The sequence below is a fragment of the Polistes fuscatus genome, unplaced genomic scaffold (genome assembly GCF_010416935.1).
Source record: "Polistes fuscatus isolate 324 unplaced genomic scaffold, CU_Pfus_HIC Scaffold2, whole genome shotgun sequence".
NCBI classification, from domain to species: Eukaryota; Metazoa; Arthropoda; class Insecta; order Hymenoptera; family Vespidae; genus Polistes; species Polistes fuscatus.
The window spans coordinates 4974546-4996715 of NW_025113096.1; the positions used below are offsets into that span (position 1 = coordinate 4974546).

The following is a 22170-nucleotide window of genomic DNA, read 5'->3' on the forward strand; positions in this document are numbered from 1 at the left end:
ACGAAGACCGGCTTAAAGTATTCTTTGTTAAAGAGAGACAGAGAGAGAGAGAGAGAGAGAGAGAGAGAGAAAAGTGTTGACTGAGATAAAAAGAAAGGGGAAAGAAAAAGAAAAGTGGGTGAGTGGGTGAGAAGGAGAGAAAGAAAGAGAGAGAGAGAGGATATATATTCTACATATGACAATTTACTAAAATATATTTCTTTTCAAATAATCCATACGTTAGATTTCAAACGAGGGATTTACTTTCATTTCATTTTTTTTTATTTTATTTTATTTTATTTTATTTTACTTTATTTTATATTATAAAAATATCTATAACTCTCTAATTCTAATAATCTATAATTTCTTTTCAACTAATCCACACGCTAGATTTCAAACGAGGGATTTACTTTTATTTCATTCTTTTTAATTTAATTTAATTTTATATTCTTTTATATTATAAAAATATCTATAACTTTCTAATTCTAATAATCTATAATTTCTTTTCAACTAATTCATACGTTAGATTTCAAACGAGGGATTTACTTTTATTTCGTTTTTTTATTTTTATTTTATTTTATTTTATATTATAAAAATATCTATAACTCTGATTCTGTGTCCAGAATAAAATAAAAAGAAAAATAGAAAAAAAGAAAGAGAGAAAAAAGGGAATAGAGAAGAAGAACAGAAAGAAGACAATGAAGCTAATTGCATGGTAATAATACTACGACTATCTCCAGCAATGTTTTATGCTACTTTAATGAAACGTAAGCACGACAAAACAACGTTATCACGTTATTTGCTGGAAAACGGTTGAATTACGAAAAACAGAAGGATGAGTAATTAAACTGATACAACTTACAATTAGTAACGGTTAGAATGCGAAAGGTAGAAGGGCGAGTGGGGAGGAAAGAATGTAGGGAGATTTGAAAAGAAAGCAAAAGTTTACCTTGAAATCTTCTTAAATTCTCTTTCTAGAATAGTTAAGGAAGCAATAGGGTTCTATTTTCGAATAGTTTGTGTTCATATTTTCTCCTATAAAATCAAAATAATAAAATACCGAACCCGAATACATTCACTCAATAAAAAGAAAAAAAAATGTAAAATAGAAGTAGAGAAGAAAAAGTGTATAAGGAAAACAGTTGGTGTATAAATACAATAAACGGAAGTAATATTGAATGAGGAACAAATTGTAGACACCAATTCTTTAGAAATTATAAAATTTAGACAAGAAAGCGTATAAGGAAAACAGTTGGTGTATAAATACAATAAATGGAAGTAATATTGAATGAGGAACAAATTGTAGAAACCAATTCTTTAGGGATACAAAATTTATTGCTACCCAGGTATAAAATCAAATACAAATATATAGAATAAAGAACGAGAACAAAAAAAATGCAAATATAATAGGTTTCTTATAACCACTTACAAATATTTCTTATAAACAGCTTGCAAATATTTCGGAGCAGATGTCAAAATACATTTCTTTTGAAAAAAGTTTGAAAATACAACAAAAATAAGGTTTCTTCCGTATAATTTACGACCCTCTTGGGATTGTCAAATAAAAGGATGAAAAGAAATGTTGTCTAAATATTGGGAAAAAATCAATAGGGAACTAAAATAAGTTTTACGATTCAAGGAATGGTTTAACTTTAGGATTGAATATTTGTGATGCTTAAAATAACACACAACCTACCAGATGTTAACTCCCAATATTATCTTCCAACTTTTGTTTCTCTATTTCTTACCTTACTTTACTTACTTACTTACTTACTTACTGAATTACTGCATACTACGACAAGCTTTTCTCTTTCAAACAAATTTCAAACGCGACATGATGATTGCATTAGAAATTCGATGACTTTTGCAGCTTGGATTGCATGCGTTCGGTGTACTCGCTTCAACTAAAATAGGATTCCGTTAGAAACTAACAAGTAAATATATATATATATATATATATTTTAGTTACATTCTGTTGTAATATATATCGTTACCGAACAAACTCAAACTCAGGAAACAGAAAATTAACCTCCAGGTAATGATACTAAGAGATACCGAATTAAGATTGACGAAGGTTAACAGCGAAACGTGGCATTTGAAGGCCAGATAAAGGAAGATGTTTAACAAAATGTTCATTCAAACTTAACGTTTGTTCGCAAAATAAAAAATAGAAAACCTCCCCGTAAGATTCTAATCTTTTAAATCACTCCTAACCACCCACTACCTTCTTCTTCTTCTTCTCTAGGTATTACAACGTTGAATATTCTTGTCATTTTTCTTTTAGTTACAAGCAAATGAATAATTGAATATGCCCCACGAAATTTATTTTATTCATTTCTCGGCAATGTGTTTTAACGATTTTACTTTATACCTTAGAGTTTGAGACGAGTTTCGTTAGAAACAGCTGTTCCGAGCATGGACTTGCATAAATGAAGACCGATAGTATTCGCTATGATGAAGAAAACGGAAAAAGTTGGTGGATGAGAGAGAGGAAGGGGGGGTAGGTAGGGGGGTAAAGGGTTGTTTCTGCGGTCGGTATGCACGGATAACGAGCGAGCTACGGCCGCGGAAATATGGAAAAACTCGTTTCATCGTTGGGAAAATTGGCCGGGTGCGGAAAAATCCCGAGTGCGAAATATGATTAAGGGATAAGCGTGAATTCGTATGAAAGCTCCTGGGCTACATACTTGCGCGTGTAGACCATACACATCTTTTTCCGTATTTATGTGTTATATACGTGTACTTGTACGTTTACGTTTACGTGAAATTGTGTAACAGACGCGAGCCAGACGCGACTGAAAACTCCTCCAATGAAACGTAATTTATTTTCTTTTCTTTTCTTTTCTTTTCTTTTATTTTATTTTTTTCTTTCTTTCCCTCCCGTGGCATTTTGTTGGAAAATTTCCTCCGACTTTTTTTTTCATTCGCTTTAACGAAACAATTAGAATAAAAATTGTAACTATAGCAAGCGCAAAAGCAAATTAGATGTCCTCGTTTCTCTGAATACCTCTTAGAGAGTTATTATACGTGCATGTAAATGTATATATATATATCTATGTATATATAACGGTATTAAATCGAACATTTAACAGATGATTACAACGATCATTAAAGGACCCTTCCAATGATAGAATTATGAAGCTCGTTACTAAAGGTCTTTATAATTAATCGCATAATTGATCGTACGATAATGTAACATAGTGTAACACCGGTATGTCATCAAGTTCGAGAGTTGGTATTTTCATTTGACGAACAGGATGTTGTTAACACCGAAAGGAATACCATCGATGATTGCATATAATTTATAATCGTTAAAAAGAAAATTGTAACATATGTATTAATATATATACATACATACATACATACATACATATATATATAATCAATAAAATATATAGGTAAATGTAAATCTATGAAACTCGTATGAAAGCATCAATCTTGTCTGCATCGTGCACGTACGCTATCATAATGACTATTATCGTCTGGACAATATGACCTATTAATTTAGATTTAGATTATACCGTACGCCACAATTTCAATTATTCACGCGCACTCTGCAACGATTTCTGATTCATTGTTATCGCGCTTATAATCATTGATCGTGGATAGAGAACAGTGGTAAATTAGCGACGTATAACGAACGATTTGCCCTTACGTGTTTTACTCTTATCATTTGTTGTTATTATTTTTCAAAAAATAAATGAAAAAAAGGAATGGAAAGGAACGGAAAGAAAGGAAGGAAGTTTATTTAATTTTTTAAAAAAAGAATAGAAAACATAATACGAAAGTATTCCACGTAATGACGATCACAGGTAATTCTTATAAATCTTTCTAACAATTATTAATAAAATCTCTTTCTCTTTGTTGAAATAAAATATCGATCAAAAAATGTAGTAAGAAAGGTAATGAAGAAGGATCGTACGTTTAGTTTTATCGACAAATCGACTAGGATATCGAAAAGGAAGTTTACTTGGCCAGAAACGCTTATCGTGGCAACCAACCACGAAAAGTTGTTAAAGAAGGAGATTGAAAGGTAAAGCCTTAACTCAATTGAACTATCTCTTTCTCTATCTATCCATCTATTTAATTCTTTCCCCATCTCACTCGTTCTAAAACACAGTTTTATTGCTATTTCAAGTGAAGGAAAAGTTCACAGCTTCTCCGGACATGAGATAGAAAGGAAATAAAGGAAACAAGACGAGAGTTAATGTGGAACTTCGATCGATGATTCTATCCTGTTCTTAATTATTTTTTTTCTTTCTTTTTTTTTTTAATTCCCCTTATTTCGACTTAAATTTAAACGAAACATCAAAGAGAAACAATTCTCATTCTTCTTTTTTTTTTATATTCTACTTTATATCTCACAGTCTATTTTTATCATAGATAAATCATATCATTATTATTATTTATTTTTTCATATTATTGTATATAATGACTATTATTATAAATATTTGATTTATTTTCAAACTGTTGAGAATATACGTCTTCAAATCTAGACCTCCATTCCTATTAGGTATTCCCCCTTCTCTCCAATATTTCTTTCACTTCGAACAGCCATTCTATTCTTCCATTTTCCTACCTTCCCCCAGAATTCCCCTCTTCTTTCTACCCATCCTTCTCTAATTCTTGAGCACTCACCATTCACTAAATGAACTTCGCCATATTGTCAGTCTCCATGATTCCAAACTCAAAATGAAACTGTTTATATCTTCGATTTAATTAAAAATAAATTGTTTATAATTATAAATACTTATATATTTTATAATAAAATAAAAATACACAAAATGAAGGATACATTTTTGGAAATAAATTAGTTGTTTAGATGATCCGAGAATTTGATCTAATTTAATAGATCTAATAAATTGTTCTATTGCTAAACCGGTTAAACCGTGAAAATAAATGTTATTTTCCGTTCTTTTATCTCTATCTCTATCTTTCTCTTGCACATTCGAAAAAGGTGTAATTTTTATGTGACCGTAAATCGAGATCTCGGTAAACGGAAATCGGAATCGGAGATCTTATTGATAAAACGAAAGCTCGAGCAAACCAATAGTACATAGTGTATACCTATACATGTAATCCGTTATATACAAGTAACTATAGGTACATAAACCCACCTGCAGATAAAATCAACGAAACTTGAAGCATATAATACCGATATTGATATATATATATACATACACATGACATGATATTGATACATGTAACTATAGATATATTAATCAACCTACAGATAAAATCAACGTAACTCGAATCAAATCAAAATTTTTTTATTTAATCAGTCAAGATTTACAAAATAAAAATGAATCTTTATTTAAATTAGAGAAAGGAAGGAAGGAAGAAAGAAAAAGGATAAATAAAGATATTATTCTACGTAATTCATTAAAATAGATATTAAATAAATTTCAAATAAAGAGAATAACGGTTGGGGGGGGGAGAAGAAATAGAATTCAATCAAATGAGTACAAAAAAAGTGTACAAACGGACCAAGGGAAAGGGGGTGGGGTGGGGGGAGGTTGGTCCGTTCTCTTCCGTTCATCTAAAAGTTTATCTATCATTCGTGTGATTTTTCGTCGCATAATCGAAAAGTACGTATCGGTAAATGAACTCTTTTTTTCTTTTTTGTTGTTTTTCCTAAATTTTTACTAAAGCCTCGTTAAAAAGTACGTCGTCGTATTCATAGTCGTCGTCATAGTCATCGTCGTCATAGTCATCGTCGTCATAGTTCTCGTCATCGTCGTCGTCATCATCATCATAGGAAATGCTCGCAGATCGTTATTTGGCTTATCGGACCGAATGCGGATACCACGATGCGGCTAAATTATGCCGTGAATACTAATGACCGGAACGGCCGGCTACGGAATTTCGTAGGAAACCCTTTTCGACGTTACGGAAAAACCATGGATTTTCGAAGTTCGATCGTTAAACATATGTATAGGTAGTGTATGTGTATGTATTCTATACACGTATCTATATAAAATATATTTACACGTATATGCTGACGCATTAACAGAACAACAGATAATTTCGATGCAATATACTAATCATTGTATATTAATGCTAGCATCTATTCTGGTGGAAAGAGTACAAAGTACAAATTTACTTCTGCCTTTATGTGTTACGGCTACGGAATTTCGTAGGAAACCCGTTTTCGACGTTACGTAAAAACCATGGATTTTCGAAGTTCGATCGTTAAACATATGTATAAGTGTATATGTATCCTATACATATATCTGTATAAAATATATTTACACGTATATGCTGACGCATTAACAGTACAACAGATAATTTCGATGCAATATACTAATCGTTGTATATTAATGCTAGTAGATTTTCACAATCTATTTTAGAGGAAAGAGTACAAAGTACTTAATTTACTTCTGCCTTTGAGTGCTTTACCCATTAACCATGAATATCGTAATACAAACTCTACAGGGAAATAAGGTTAATTGTTACAAGGGTAAAATCCCATTAAAGATTCTATTGTTGATCTATTGATCAATAGGTTTTTTCCTCTGAATCCTATTATTCATTTTATCAAATCTAACCAGTCGCGTCAACATTTAGAAAATATTCCATGAATCATTCTTAGGAAAGTTTTTGGACATTCTCGCAACAGTTAGAAAAACTGCGTGTTGTTTAGTTCCCTCATCGTTTTATACAAATTTTTTATTCAGTTAGAAAGTGTCTTTTCCTCTACATTTTACATTTTTATATTTTAATGTCTTTTTTCTATTGTTCCCTCTTTCGAAAAACGTTATCTCAAAGTATTTGTCTTTTGCATCGAATATTTCTATTTTATGTTAGTTTTATTTCTATTTTATGTTAGTTTGATTTCTATTTTATGTTAACAGATGTCCCTTCTTTGGAATCAGTGTACAGTATCGTAAATCTATCAAGTTTTAACAAAATAATATGAAAGGAATGCTTTCGAAAGTTACTTTCAAATAAAAACACTATTGTTATGCTAATTCGTGGAACGAATCTATTTTTCTTGGGAACACCTGTAAAAACATCTGTCAATACGAATTCTTCAAAATTTTCCACTAATTCTACGTCTTAAAAATCTTTCTAACATAGTATTTCTCTCCCGTTTAAATTTATGGAAATATTTTCTAAATCATGCTTACCCGAATTTAATAAAATATTCTTAAAATATCATAGATTCGAAGGAAAAAATAATACAAAAAAATAAAAAACGATGATAAGGCTGTAAAACAATAGCAAACTTAATAAGTGACAGTAATCAACCAATCAACTGCCATTGGGTGCCGTATACACCAATGACGTTTACTGGGCGTTTCGAATTGGTCGTTGGGCCGTACAAAAGAGACTCACCTGACAGGTGGCATGGCTGTTCCGACGGTAAAACCGGTTTGTCAACGAGTACAATATTAATATACGTATAAAATATAAAATATAATATTTGGATCGATTTAACGCGTCATCTAACAATCCTTATTAAACGAATCAACGTTTTATACAAAAAATGTCAACGCAAAACGTTTAAATAACGTGCTACGCGTCTCGTATCGAATTCGAACGCATTTGATTTTATTTAAAAAGGGATCTTTTCAACCGAAACCAAAACGAAACCGAATCATACGCGAATATACATCTGTATGTGTAAACTCTTTAAAAGAGGAAAAAAAAAAGGAAAAAGAAATAAATAAAAATAGGAAAAAAATTAACGAGATTAAAATACCATCGTAATGATGACGAACGTGTGAAACAAGGAGGGCAAAAGGGCCATTTTATTTCACCTTCGGATAATTAAAATGCATTTCCTATGAGAATCATTTTAAAAGCGAGAAATCATTTTAACTAGACGTAAAACCAGATTTGTGCATATGAAATTCTCTTATATAAAAAAAAAGAAAAAGAAAAAAAAAGGAAAAAAGCGAAATAACGAGATTAAAAATTGCACTTTCTAATGAAGACGAACGTGCGAAATAAAGGAGACGTCATTTCGTTATTAACACTTTTTCGATATATTTAATATTAATATTTATTATATTATTCTTATAATTAAAATGACTTTTTTCTTTATCAAAAAATTGCGTCTCGTCTTATAAATAACAGTAAGATTCGTGAATTATTTTCAAATCATTTCGAAAATGGGAAAATTCTCGAAAAGATTTGAAATATTTTTCCATCGTCCAAGTTACCTTTTTCTATGTTTTTCTTTTTCGATTTTAACCCTTGGAATTTGACTATGCATTACTCATCAAGAAACTAAATTGTCTTATTTGTTTAGGTATTATACGTTTAAAGTAAGAAAAACGTCAGATTGCTTTGGACTTGGGATAAGTAAACATTTTCATCTTAATGACTTATTTTAACCTTTGAACTAATGTAAAAATTCTTCTAACAAAGAATAAAAGAATATAGATAGATAATTAAAGCAAAGGGAAAAATGAAATAATTTATGGTAACGAGAATTAAATGAGTTGTGATAAAGATTGAGGGAAAAATAAATCATTTATTTCACATTAAGACATATTTACGTATATTCTACGTATACTTTAATATGTATTTTACGTAATAGGTAGATTTAATGTTTAACCAATTTTTTAATATCTATAATACTTCGTAGTAATAAATATTATTATTACATAATATATTTCCGTGCTGCGGGAGGAAACATTGGTCATCGTTGAAAAACCCGGGAAGCGTGGAAGGGTTAATATTTTTGTCCACTTTCTCTTGAGAACCAATGTTTATAACTTTTTCTCTCTCCCTCTGTCTCCATTTTTTTTATATCCCCACTTTTTTTGGGTCATCCTGTCTTTTTCTAATTCTATAATACCAATAAGGTATTCTTTCTCCCCTCCACTCTCTAGCTTTCTTTTAAATCAAGCTGCCATCTTTTTAAAATTTCCCCACTCCACAAAAAATTAACCAATAGGCTTTAGTGACCAGGTAGTTTCGAAAACAACCTGGATATGGGTTCGCTTTCTTAGTTTCGAGTTAGCCAGTATAGTCGATAGCTCTCGGTTAAGAAAGTAAGCTCATTTAGAACGTTACTTCGTAAATCGAAATCGAAATATCAGTTAGAAAATTTGTTTCTAAAATAAAAGCGCACAACGATTCAATCCAGAAATGGAAAATAATCAAAGTAATAGTTTAGGATACTTCAGTTCCGAAACAATAATGCGGGAAAGTGGAATAGATCCTGAAGATCCTTGGTTGAAATATTTTCGTTTGAAGGGTCAAGAAGTACAATACCTGATGGTATTAAATTTGGTAAAATCGAACAAAATAAATATGAATATAAATAATGTGACCAATATAAATAATGTGACCAATATAAATAATGTGACCAATATAAATAATGTGACGAATATAAATAATTTGACGAATATAAATAATTTGACGAATATAAATAATTTGACGAATATAAATAATGAGACGAATATAAATAATGAGACGAATGTGATAAATGCAACAACAGAGAATACAGAACAGAGAATAGATCCTGAAAATCGTTTGTTGGAATATTTTCGTTCGCAGGGTCAAGAAGTACAATACCTGCAGATATTAAACATGGTACAATCGAACGAAATAAATTTGACGGATATTATAAATAATGTGACAAATGTGATGAATGCGACGAATGCGACGAATGCGACGAATGCGACGAATGCGACGAATGCGACGAATGCGACGAATGTGATAAATACAACAAATGCGACAACAGAGCAAGGCCATAACAGACTCCAAAATCGCGACAGGACCGTTGGTGGAGCACACCTTACAGGTAGCAGAGGAAGATCGCAACGTCGCAATTTAGTTTATCGAAATTATAGGATACGTCGCATTAATAGAAGTCGTCCCTCCACGTCGCGTGCACAGGTAATCCACACAGTTCAAATTATTACATATCAGTTAGCAGTAAAGATCAGATAGTTAGTAACGAATAACGAAATTCGGGCAGGTAGTGGAATAGTGGGTCCAAACGCCACACTAATCCGCTACTGAACGAGTATTAACACTAGATTTACGGATATTTTATTCATTATTTTTTAATGACTTACAAACATTGTTAAATCGAGGATTGAGTAAAGGGGAGGAATTAATATTTACATATATTTAATTAAGTAACTAAAAACCAACATATGTTATTAAAAAATAATATTTGAGTTATATATATATATATATATATATGGTAAATAAATTTTTGTAATGAGTCAAATTGGCTCAGTCCGTAAATCTAGTGTTAAATATATTGTCAATACATTATATGTAAGTGCATTATTTTGAATCAACTCCTTCTTACAACGTGGAAGTGAAAGAGGATAAGGTTTTCTTTCAATCAGAGTGAGAAAGTGCGTGCACGAGAGTGTGCACAGTACGGAAGTGGGAACCAGCACGATCGTACAACCTAACAGAAATTGTTTTTTTATTTTTTTTCTCCTGAAAGACCTAATATTTGTAATTATCTTTATTCTCAATCGCTAAAACTTTTCGAACTTTTATCAATTTAATCCGCCATAATTTCGATATACGTTCGATAATCGAGATAAGATTCGATACTAGTATTCGATAGTTCGATAAAGATGGCACCACGTTCGACAAGTGACGTTTAGTTCGACAACGACTAAATTCCCTATCTAGTAAGAAAATATATTTTATGCTCATAGCAAGCCGTCAGAGGACGCCATGTTTATGGTGTAGGTGGTATAGTGCGAGAATACGTGTTATTCATTATTTTCGACAGAGAAAAAAAAAAGAAAGAAAGGAAACGAAAACCGTTACTTTATTTATTTACACCATTAAATATAATAGAAGACGTCCGGGGTGTATTAAAGGGTGGTTTACAGTAAACAGTGCTCGATTAATTTCACTTAATTTCTAATATTTTCTTTCATTCGTCAATTCGAATGCACATCCGACGCGAACGATCTACGAGCTGCGGACATAATTCTTTATGAATTCTTGTTGCTTTCTCACAATTTGTTTACAACCTTTTCGCATTGTTGTTTTACGACTAAGCTAGTTATTCATAACGTGCGTCTTACGCTAACAATATCAATTCCGTTTCAGGAATTGTTTGAAATATTTTATAAAAGACTATCCTATGCTTTCTTAATGCAGACATTTCGGGTTTTTATAACCTGATTACGCGATCTAAACATTCGCTTTGTAATCTTATCCAACATGTCTCTGGATCTTTGACAGAACAGTAAACGGTAAGAATCAAAAGAAACTCCCTGATTCTTTTTATCACTAATTAATTTGCTTTCATTTCATCTCCGTCAATTGGACTCATTAGTTTAGACTATTGCCATTTTTTCCTGAAAATTTTCATCATAAAAAATGCTAGTACGATCTTTATTCTATTATTAATGTTTATAATAAATGTTTATTTTGTTTATGTGTTTGAAATTGTATTTGAGGAAAAGATTCGCTTTTTATTTCCACATTGTACACTTATCTCTCTCTATCTCTTTCCTTCTTTTTATATTTGTTGTTGTTGTTGTTGTGAAAGTTGTTAAACAATTATGTGAAGATTATTAAAAATGAATTATTTTTATTTGCAGGAAGGACAACAGGGAAATAGAAGAGAAGTAAACCAACTTCGAAGAGAAGAAACCTCAAATATGTGGGGATCGCAATCAGTTAACACTAATTCGAATTCCAATTCCAACTCTAATTCTAATTCTAATTCTAATTCGAATTCCAATTCGACATCGAATGAGAGAAAAGATAAAACAAGTACACTAGGTATGACATCGGCTATTAGCATGGCCCAACCAAAACCTACTGACTATATTAGAACTAATGAATTAAAAGAAGCTTTAAAACCGTACAACGTATTTGAATCAGAAGAAGAACTGAATCATAGAATGGAGATATTGAGGTAAGATTTTATTTCATTTATTAATTGAGATAAAATGATTTTATCTGTTAATATAAATACGATAAAGATTTATGATTTGAAATCAAATCTTTTAAATCTATAACTAATATTATATATATTAATATGTTACATTTCATTTACAGCAAATTAAATACTTTGGTGAAGCAATGGATTAGAGATATAAGCTATGCTAAAAATATGCCATCTAATGTTGCGGATAACGTTGGGGGAAAAATATATACCTTTGGTTCGTATAGATTAGGCGTTCATCACAAAGGTGCTGATATCGATGCCTTATGTGTTGCCCCGAAACACATATATAGATCCGATTATTTTTCTTCGTTTTTTGACTTATTGAGAATGCAAGAAGAGGTCACTGATCTTAGAGTACGTATAAATGAATAATCTAATTATTATATAATACTGCATTCATGTCAATATTATATTTTCATCTAAGTACAGAATAGTAAATACAGACTGTACGAAAGACTATTAGAAAGTCTGCGATTTGCTTGTTTTTAAATAACTTTTATGATTCATGTTTACACTATTGTTTTTTTACTTTATAACATGAACCTGTTAAACTTCATGTTTATCAAGATGTTTTTTTAAATATGCTTATATAATAACTATGTTTTTTGTTTTGTTTTTATAGGCAGTAGAAGAAGCATTTGTACCAGTTATCAAGATGAAATTTGATGGTATTGAAATTGATATGCTGTTCGCAAAATTATTGTGCAAGGAAGTCCCAGATAATATGGTACGTCATTTATTTATTTTACAATATAAATTTTAATTTTAATTTTAATTTTAATTTTTATTACTTGGAAATTATTAATTTACATTTACAGGATCTCAAAGATGATTCTCTATTGAAAAATCTAGATCAGAAGTGTGTAAGAAGTTTAAATGGTTGCAGAGTAACAGATGAAATTTTGCGTTTGGTACCTAACATAGAAAACTTCAGATTGGCGCTTAGAGCTATTAAATTATGGGCTAAACGTGAGTATAAGCAATATTTATCTGTTTAAGATTCATGTACAACTTTTCTTATAGAAACATTTATATAAACTAAACGTTTTCTCTTATATTTATATTTTTCAGGAAACGGCATTTATAGTAACGTTTTAGGATATCTCGGGGGTGTGTCATGGGCAATGCTCGTAGCCCGAACATGTCAACTCTACCCTAATGCTGTAGCTGCAACATTGATTGAAAAATTTTTCCTTGTATTTTCTCAATGGGAATGGCCAAAGCCCGTTCTTCTAAAACAACCTGAGAACTGTAACTTAGGCTTTCCAGTGTGGGATCCAAGAGTAAATATTTACATTATTTAATATAAATTGTTCGATAGAAAAAATTGTAGATTTTTCTAATATTAATTCATTAATGATATTTCAATTTTACAGGTTATTATGGCCGATAGATACCATTTGATGCCAATAATTACTCCAGCATACCCACAACAAAACTCAACATTTAATGTTTCTGCATCGACTCGAAAAATCATGCAGCAAGCTTTTGACGCTGGTTTAAGAACAACCGAAGAAATAATTACCGGAAAAGCTACATGGGACAAATTATTTGAACCGTCTCAATTTTTTACGACATATAAACATTACATCGTATTGTTGGCCAGAAGTTTAACACCAGAAGATCAACTAGAATGGTGTGGACTGGTCGAATCCAAAATACGTCATCTCATAGGTAATGTATAATATATAATAGATTTTTTCATTGATATTTCTAACTATTTTGATTCATTAATTAATATAGAATTTGACATATATTTATTATTAAATAAAATTCTAATTGTTGTAAACAGGTATACTGGAAAGGAATCCTCATATCCAATTGGCTCATATTAATCCAGAAATTTTCTCACCATTGAAACCAGAGCCAGACAGACAATGTTCTATGTGGTTCATCGGACTACTCTTCGAATTAAGTGAAAACTTAAACATTGATTTAACGCATGACATAAAGACATTTGTCGACACGAGTAAGTAAAATCTCAAATTTCCTAATAACCAATTACTATAATACAATGATCGTTATGAATCTTGAATTAATCTTTACTATGATTTTTCAGTTGAAAGGCAAGCCGAAGCAATAAAAATGTTGAAAGATGGGATGTGGATAGAAGTTATACATGCGAGAAGAAGAGATTTAAGTAAATATCTTCCGGCTGCATTATTAAAAAAAGAGAAGAAGGTTTGTATCTGATTTATATTCTCTACTATATGCTTATTTATCTGTCGATTTAATTCAATGTTCATTAAAAAAAAATATGTTATATGTATTTGTTTAGGCATCTGTTGGCAATGCTTACCAGAATGGAAATATTGCTGGAAATGGGAATATTGCTGGAAATGGAAAGAATGGCGGTGTATCTTCCAGAAATCAAGAAGGCGTTAGTAGGAAAAGATTATCCGATCAGAGTCTCGAAAGTAACGCAAAGAAACGAAAAGTTGTCGAGAATGAACAGCAAGTACCACAGGTAAATTTTACTTTTGATAGGCGATATAGATAGGTGGTATTATCAGAATATTATGTCTGTATACCGTACGTTCGAATAAAATGTTCAGGCGGAAGACGAGTCGTTAGTGGTTCAGTCATGCGGAGATGATAGCAACTCTGGCTTTAGCTTGGAAGAATACAAGCAGACTGTAACAACTACTAAGGACGTAAGACATTGTACATATAATGAACAATAGACATCATTAAACAAGATTAGGTAACTACACGTAAATCTAGAGAATAGTATGTCAGATTATTTCAGAGGTATTTAGGAAAGGTTATATTGATGTGCGATAAAAATTATCTGCGGACAAAGGTAAGAAGCGGATAACTGAAATTAATAAGTCCTTACCAGCTCTTCCGCTTCTTTTGTATGCTTTATTAAATACGTCGCTTTCTAAATACAATTTTTAAACTTATATCCCTAATCAAATCTAAATGTATTTTTTCGTTCAAATGTTACAGGAAGGGCCTACCGATGCGTCTACAGAAGCACAAGATGGATATGAATGTACTTGACCAATAAAAAGTTACTACCTCACACCGATCCACAGATGTTCTTCTGGGCCATCTAGACTGTAAGCACTTTTCACGCAAAACCATCCACCGTTCACTGTAATTGTCCCACGTTATGTAAAAGCAAAACAATGTCATATATCGAAGAAAGAAAAAAGAAAGAAATAAAAAAAAAAATAATAAAGACAGAAAGACAGGCAGAAAAAGCAGCTACCCGTTGGAATCAATCGATGAGCGATTGTATGAGAAAGACGCGCTATAATCTTAGGATTTATAGAATTATTGTCATGAGTCAATGGGAGCAATTAGGAACGACAAATATCTGTACGATTTATGCCAGTGTCAGTGTTTTCACTTGATCGCTAAATATAACGATTTTGATTTAATAATGACTAAGTGAAGATTTTATCGCTGCCCTTCAGACTAATATTTTTATTTTTTTATTCTATTTTGTATATATCTCTTAAGGTAATTTCTTGGCCGCATAAAAAAGACAATTCAAAGTCTAAGGAAATGCATTAAAGTAGAAGGTAAAATAGCAATATTATGCAAAGAGAAGTATATTCTTGTACATGATACATTTCTTTAGCTCATAGATTTAATATAAGTAATCGTCTTTTTTCTGCTATCTCTTAAAACGTGCCAAGCTTATAATTTAGCTTTAAAATAAAACAAAAACAAAAAAAAAGAAATAAAATAAAATTCGAATAACAAAAAAAGACAAAAAAGTGAAAATAAAAAACATCTTTCTTGTAAATAGTCGAATTTAAATATATAAACGTCCTTTACAAAAAAAAATATATAATTTATATTTCTAAAGTTGACATATAAATAATGTCTTAGCTTTCTTTTCTTGTTGCAACAAAGCTATAACATTATTTTTATTGCTTTTCAACTTTAGAAATATATGATTAGATACACGATGTTTTTTTCTTAATTTAGTATAATTTGTATAAATAATGCAGTAAGTTTATAGATTTCGAATATACTGTTTTATTTATAAGCGCGAAGGAAACTTCTTTTTTTTTTTTTTCTTGTTTTCTTGTATTTTTTAAGTGAGCAAGGGGCGCAGAGTTTTTTCTTTAGAACTATTTCTTTAAAACTTTTTCTTATCTATGTAATATGGTCTCTTCACGGTGAAATCGTCATGCTATTATCAGAATCACTGGCATTGGCATAATACATCTGTGTTTCATTTACAGATGCTACGATAAATATGTAAAAGTTAACTTTGTACGGTTCTGTAAACGAAACATCTTTGAGTAGACCATTGACTATTTTGTTAAATATTCTGTTACGCAAACAAAATTTCGTATAAAAAAAATCGCTTTTTAGTTTCTATTCATCTGTCCTAATTAGTTTTCTTTTTTACATGTTAAACGATCTTCAGTCCTTAATTATCTGTGTATAGTTGTAATCTTTAATTCCGATTTTTTCTGATCAAACACACCTCACTGATCACTTTTCGATCATTTTTTTGCAATCTGTGTTATATAGGCATCTCATCTTTAATATTTTCTAACAAGCGATTTTATTTGCGACCATTATTTTCATGATGCATATGAATGTATAAAACTAATTGTAAAACAAAACAAAACCATAGAATAATTCTTATGGCGTCATGACTACAATTCGAGAAGAGAGAGAAAAATCACATTTTCAATAATTTTCTTTTTTTCCATAATCAATTTGTTTCTGTCTCTTCTCGCATTTGTTCTACATATTATATGTCCACTGTAAATGATATTTTCACTCTCTTTTTTCTTTTTCCTTTTTTCCTTCCTTTCTATTTTATATTTCTTTTGCAAATTTAGAATGTATTTGTTTTTTTTTGTTTTTTTTTCTTGGTTTTTTTTATTTTTTTTTTATAAATACTCTCGCTCAATGACTACTTTGTAATGTAAAGGAAAGAAAAAAGGAAAAAAAAAAGAGAGAACAAAAAAGTACTGCATATATTACGATGAACTTTGTTTTCTAATTTCTACAAAATTATACTATTTTTTAAAATTGTATTCTCCTTATTGTCATTTATATCTACCCCCGACAATTGTTTCTCTGAACCATTTAAAACGTAATGTATATATAAATCTCATCTTCATGAAATAAGAAATGTCACAATCAAGTTAATAGTTTATTTGTATAATTATTACTGTTCTTATTATTATTACCATTATTACATTTCGTATTTCATTTCTTTTTTCTCTTTTCATTTTCTAATACATTGAACGTAATTGTATTTACTATTTCTTTCCATTTATTGTATTATTTCTTTCTTTTTTCTTTTTTATTCATTTTGCTTTTCGTCGTGATATTATTATTATTAGTTGTAAAATAATAAAACGTAAAAATAGAAATGTTTGTAGCACATCTTCGTATCACTCATCCCCTCTTCCCTACTACAGGCCCTTTTTAATCCATCTAAATTCCATTATGAAAATGTCGTCGTATATTTGCTAAGATTATGACGATAAGGCTTTCGAATTAATAAGATTAGTGAAACTTACTGTTACACCATTCACCACCATATCACCACCATTCACCATTCGCAACTTCCAATTACTATCACCCATGTTCTTCTTCTCATTCTTCTTCTTCTCGACTAGTTTCCTCCTCCTTCTTCAATCTCTTCTATAAAAAAATTAAAAAAAAATAAGAAAAGCGAAAAAAAAATAGTGCTGAAGGCGAACCTTAGTTTCTCTTCTTTTGTTCAGTTACGAGAAAAAAAAAAAAAAAAGATATTACAAAACGAAAAAACTAAACGGATTTTTTGCGAGACATATTATCACATGTGTAGCAGCCGATATATAGAAACACATATACACACACGAACATACATATACAGCACGATTTCGTGTCTCGCCTAGATTGCATCGGACATTGTCCTTGTATTTATAAATCTAATTACACGTTACATACACATCATACGTATTCATGCATATGCATATGATATTACAGTACATATACATAACACACACACGCATAAAACGATTAAACTCGATATGTGTACTATATATAAAGATATATAGTAATATACACAAATAAAGATACATAATACATATACACATTAATAAATAATAATGCATATACGTAAAATGCATCGCGAACAATACACACACAGACACATATACACACTTAAAGTTCGCGTTGATTAAAAATATGATTTCACGTGAGAATAAATGTGTGTAAGATAGAAAACAAGAGATAGAATAAAGTATAAATGATGAAATTTTTATGAATAGGTGAATCTAGGTTTTGTGCGTATTCTACACATATGCATAAACCAACCAACTCTCCGCCGACGAAATTGTGAATGAATAAAATGATGCGAGAGAGAGAGAGAGAGAGAGAGAAACATAGAAATAATCTATTTAACATCGTGGCGTTCGAAACATTTATAAATCGTTTGTAATCTCGTACGGTGCGCTAGATAAATCATTTGAACGATTTTTTTTCTACGAAAGATTTATACGATATTGTAATATTTAGAATACGAAAGACAGCGAAATGAAAACTGAGAGAAAGCGAGAATGTTAATCAGTGTGAAAGAGAGAGAGAGAGAGAGAGAGAGAAAAAGTGAAAATGAAACAAACAAAAAAATAAAACAGACAAAAAAAAATAAATAAATAAGCAAATATGTAACGTTAATATTAGCGTCGTCGAAAAAGTTCAAACGAATAGATGTTTTAAATGTAACGACGATGCCTAAGGCTCGATCGATTTTTGAGCACATCGTACGTACGAAAAAAAAAGCTATTAAATATATTAATATTATTATTATTATTATTATTATTATATTATATTATATTATTATATATTATATATATTATTTTAATATAATTTTCTATTAATAATATTATTATTATTATTATATTATATTATATTATATTACATTATTATGTGATTATTATTATTATTATAATTATTATTATATTATGATTTATATATCTAATCGAATTTCACATTAAGTAGAAATAACGTCGGCAAGAATAAACCAACGTGCTTCGAACTTTTGCAATAGTAACGAAACGAATTATTTATCGAGAAGCTCAAAACAATTCGTCTTTTTTAGCTCGCTAAACTGTACACTGTATGTATACACTTCTGAAATAAACAAAAATAAATTTTCTCTTAGTTCCTTCAGCCAAAAAAAAAAAGGTAGTCGATATTTGTTCTCCTACCTCTCGTCGTACCCTCATCTCCCCCTCTCGTCATTTTATTTGTTCTATTTTCTACGAATTTGTTCGCAAAGGTGGATATAAGAAAAACAACAATAAAAAAAAAAAAGATCTAAAAATTAAAATTCATTCTTACTTGGATTACGCGATAGTCCTCAGAACGGAGAGATACGCCACGGAAGCTTTCATGATCTATAATAATAAAAATGAAAATTTGATTGTCTTCTTTATGAAAATTCGTAAATCGTGCTTACGATTGCAAAAGTTTTTAAAGAAAAGACGTAAAATTGTCCAGCTGTGATATACGACGGTCTTCTCGATCGGGCAATGCAAAACATCATCGAACGTATTTCTTTCGTAGGTAATTCGTACCAATTCGTAAAGTAACAAGCCAAATCGATGGCACTACTCTAAAAAGAATGAAATAAACGTTTATCTTCGAAACAATGATTATTAAATATATCTCGATTAACAAGACTCACTTCCTCGATCAAACATTCTCCTAAAAAGCAATAACAAAACGCGAGAAGTACAACCGCACAGGAATATAAAACGAAGTGTACTGTGTTCATATCCTTGCCATTCTCCGACGTCTAATTAAAAGAAAGATTATTGAATTTTTATATTTCACGTCATTTTATTAATTATTGAACAAATATCGTTTAAATCGTTACTGGATAGTCACGTTATTCGAATTATTTTTTAGACAAATAGTTGCACAATTTTTTCTTCATACGTTTTTTCATTTTTCTAATTTATTTTTGATCGTTCAATAAATCAGAAAATAATATCATTTGATTTAATATTCTATGAAAATAAGAGGACTGTATAATCCATATGAAGAAATATAATATTGTGTTATAAATTGTCAATAAAATAATATAATAATTAATACTCTCTAATCATCTCGAATCCTCGTCTATTTATAAGAATTGATTCATAGGCACTACAGATAATCGTAGCAATTGTGCACAACAGAGAAACTAATCGTTTAAAATTAGCCAATCTGTAAGGATATTACATTCAATCTTCGTATTACCCTTATAGACAAATGGTTTGCACAATTTTTTTTCTTCATACGTTTTTCTAATTTTTTTTGATCGTTCAAAAATCAGAAAACAATATCATTTGATTTAAATTCTATGAACATAAGAGGACTGTATAATCCATATGAAGAAATGTAATATTGTGTATAAATAGATTTATCAATATTGGAAACAATGAATCTAATTAAATACAAAATACCGTAAGACAATTATTTAAAAGAAAAACAACATTTTCTATTTTTATTAATCATCGACGTCAACCGACGAGGAACAAATAAATTGACACGTTTCATTTTATCTATCATTCCTCGCGGGATGTGTTTTTTTTCCTCCCCCTTCCTTCCTTCCTTCCTCCCTTCTACCGTAAGACAATTATTTAAATTATTTAAAAAAAAACTTTTTAAAACCGCGAGGAACAAAAATAATTGACACGTTTCATTTTATCTTATCATTCCTCCGCGGGATGTATTTTTTTTCCTCCCCCTTCCTTCCTTCCTTCCTTCCTCCCTTCTTCCCTCTCATCCTGCCACAGTTTTTCTTTTTTTTCTACTTTTCGAACGAAATCGAATCTCACCTTAAGAGTTCGTCGTGTCGATCGATCAAAAGTTTCATTTCGCAATGATACTTTCCCATTCTAGATTAACGTTTTCAAACGATTCCCGAGAATCGATAATTGTCCGCATAGATAAAACGTCAAAGTTACGAGAAGACTATCCGCGCCAGTTGCACCTACGGTTAACAGAGTACTGGCTGGTATCAACCAGATACAGAACAACGCGTACATACGAGCATCTGTCACCTCGTAAATATGATTTATTCGTATTGGTAATTCGTAAGGAAGAGTGCAATTATCGAAACCTGTGGAAAAACAATCAAAAAAGAAAAATAAGGGAGATTTCTTTGACTTCTTATTACTTCGAATGTGTTTCAAGTATTGAAAACGTTTAATAAACCCAATCAAAGTTTGAATTAAATGAATGAATTATCGAATAATATAATCATACAAAATAATAAAAAGAATGCTACCTCTCATACAATGAGTAAAGTGAACATGTAATAAGAAAACAAATAAAAAAGTAAAAGAAAATAGAGGAATCTTACGGAGAATACCGGAGAGAATACATTCGAAAATTGGTTTGCCATAAAATAAGGTAGGAACGAAGAAAAGAGACATTGCTGAGGACGTTGTAAACATTGTTGCTGCCACATTATACCAGACTATTTTTTCCCTTTCGTTATCCGTTCGATATATCCTTGGGATATGTCTCTCCTAACAATTTTCAAGATCGGCAAAACGAGATGCATCTTCCACCGAAACATTAATGCTTTTAATACGATCAATATAGTTGGCAAAGAAAGGGTCACGTTTCGAAGAGTTTTGTCGAGGTCGTTCAAACTTTGAAAAGTCCGACAAGTTCTAAACAGGTGAATAATACAACGTAGAGAACGTAAAAGAAAAATCTATAATCGTTGCGATTTTCTGGCCAAAGTCCTGGCAACGTTAAATCCGTTTACTCCAGGTCAATACTTTTTCGTCGTAAAATATACCCGCGTATCGTTCTTCCATCACTTTCATGTTTCCTTCTTTTTTTTCTATTTTTAAATCTATTCGATACGAGTTAATTAATAAAATCGATAAGAGATTCGAAGAGGTAGATTCGCTTCTAGGAAGGTTGCTAAAAGACTGACACTTTTTTGGGTATTTTTCTTAAAAAGAAACCTTCGTCGAAAAGAAGGAAAAGAACAAAAATTATACTTTTGATAGTTTTAGATATGTTATTACATACAATGATCCCATAGTTTTTTATTAATGAATCGTTTACGTATTCTCGCGTTACTTTCCTACGTTTTATCGAAGTTTTATTCGAATAATAGCTGAATTAGGATTAATAATTTATTCGTTGGCACGTAGGTAAGAGATTTACACGTGCAACGAAATGCAACTTTTGCGAGAAGAACAAAAATACGTGATATAATTATCGTAGAAGAAAAATTATATTTTCTTTATGTAGTTCTCTCGTGACAAATGCATTTCCTTCTGAACAACATATTCTACGAATAAAAAAATGTA

General features: G+C 30.5%; 1 protein-coding gene and 1 pseudogene across 3 annotated transcripts; one reads left to right on the forward strand and one right to left on the reverse strand.

Moving 5' to 3' along the window:
- The first annotated feature begins 10545 nt into the window (after positions 1-10545).
- Positions 10546-15043, forward strand: LOC122516435 (poly(A) polymerase type 3-like). 3 transcript variants are annotated; one of them, XM_043634231.1, is made up of 12 exons: positions 10546-11171; positions 11523-11842; positions 11986-12229; positions 12498-12602; positions 12694-12844; positions 12947-13158; positions 13252-13549; positions 13668-13844; positions 13935-14056; positions 14154-14342; positions 14431-14579; positions 14828-15043. In XM_043634231.1, exons 2-11 carry the CDS (start codon positions 11583-11585, stop codon positions 14557-14559), a joined length of 1887 nt encoding a protein of 628 aa, XP_043490166.1. In that variant the 5' UTR covers positions 10546-11171; positions 11523-11582; the 3' UTR covers positions 14560-14579; positions 14828-15043. The 3 variants fall into 3 exon arrangements, with proteins under 3 accessions (XP_043490166.1, XP_043490165.1, XP_043490167.1); XM_043634230.1 differs by having other exon boundaries at positions 10549-11171; positions 14431-14529; XM_043634232.1 differs by lacking the exon at positions 14431-14579 and having other exon boundaries at positions 10555-11171.
- Positions 15044-19194: 4151 nt separating this feature from the next.
- On the reverse strand, positions 19195-21675 carry LOC122517165 (annotated as a pseudogene).
- Positions 21676-22170: the final 495 nt, after the last annotated feature.

Excerpts from the sequence above, each read along its gene's own strand:
- LOC122516435 (XM_043634230.1), top strand. The coding sequence starts at position 11,583 with ATGTGGGGATCGCAATCAGTTAACACTAATTCGAATTCCAATTCCAAC. Across the intron at positions 11,843-11,985 it reads CATAGAATGGAGATATTGAG|CAAATTAAATACTTTGGTGA; the intron begins GTAAGATTTTAT and ends TTTCATTTACAG. Across the intron at positions 14,057-14,153 it reads TATTAAAAAAAGAGAAGAAG|GCATCTGTTGGCAATGCTTA; the intron begins GTTTGTATCTGA and ends GTATTTGTTTAG.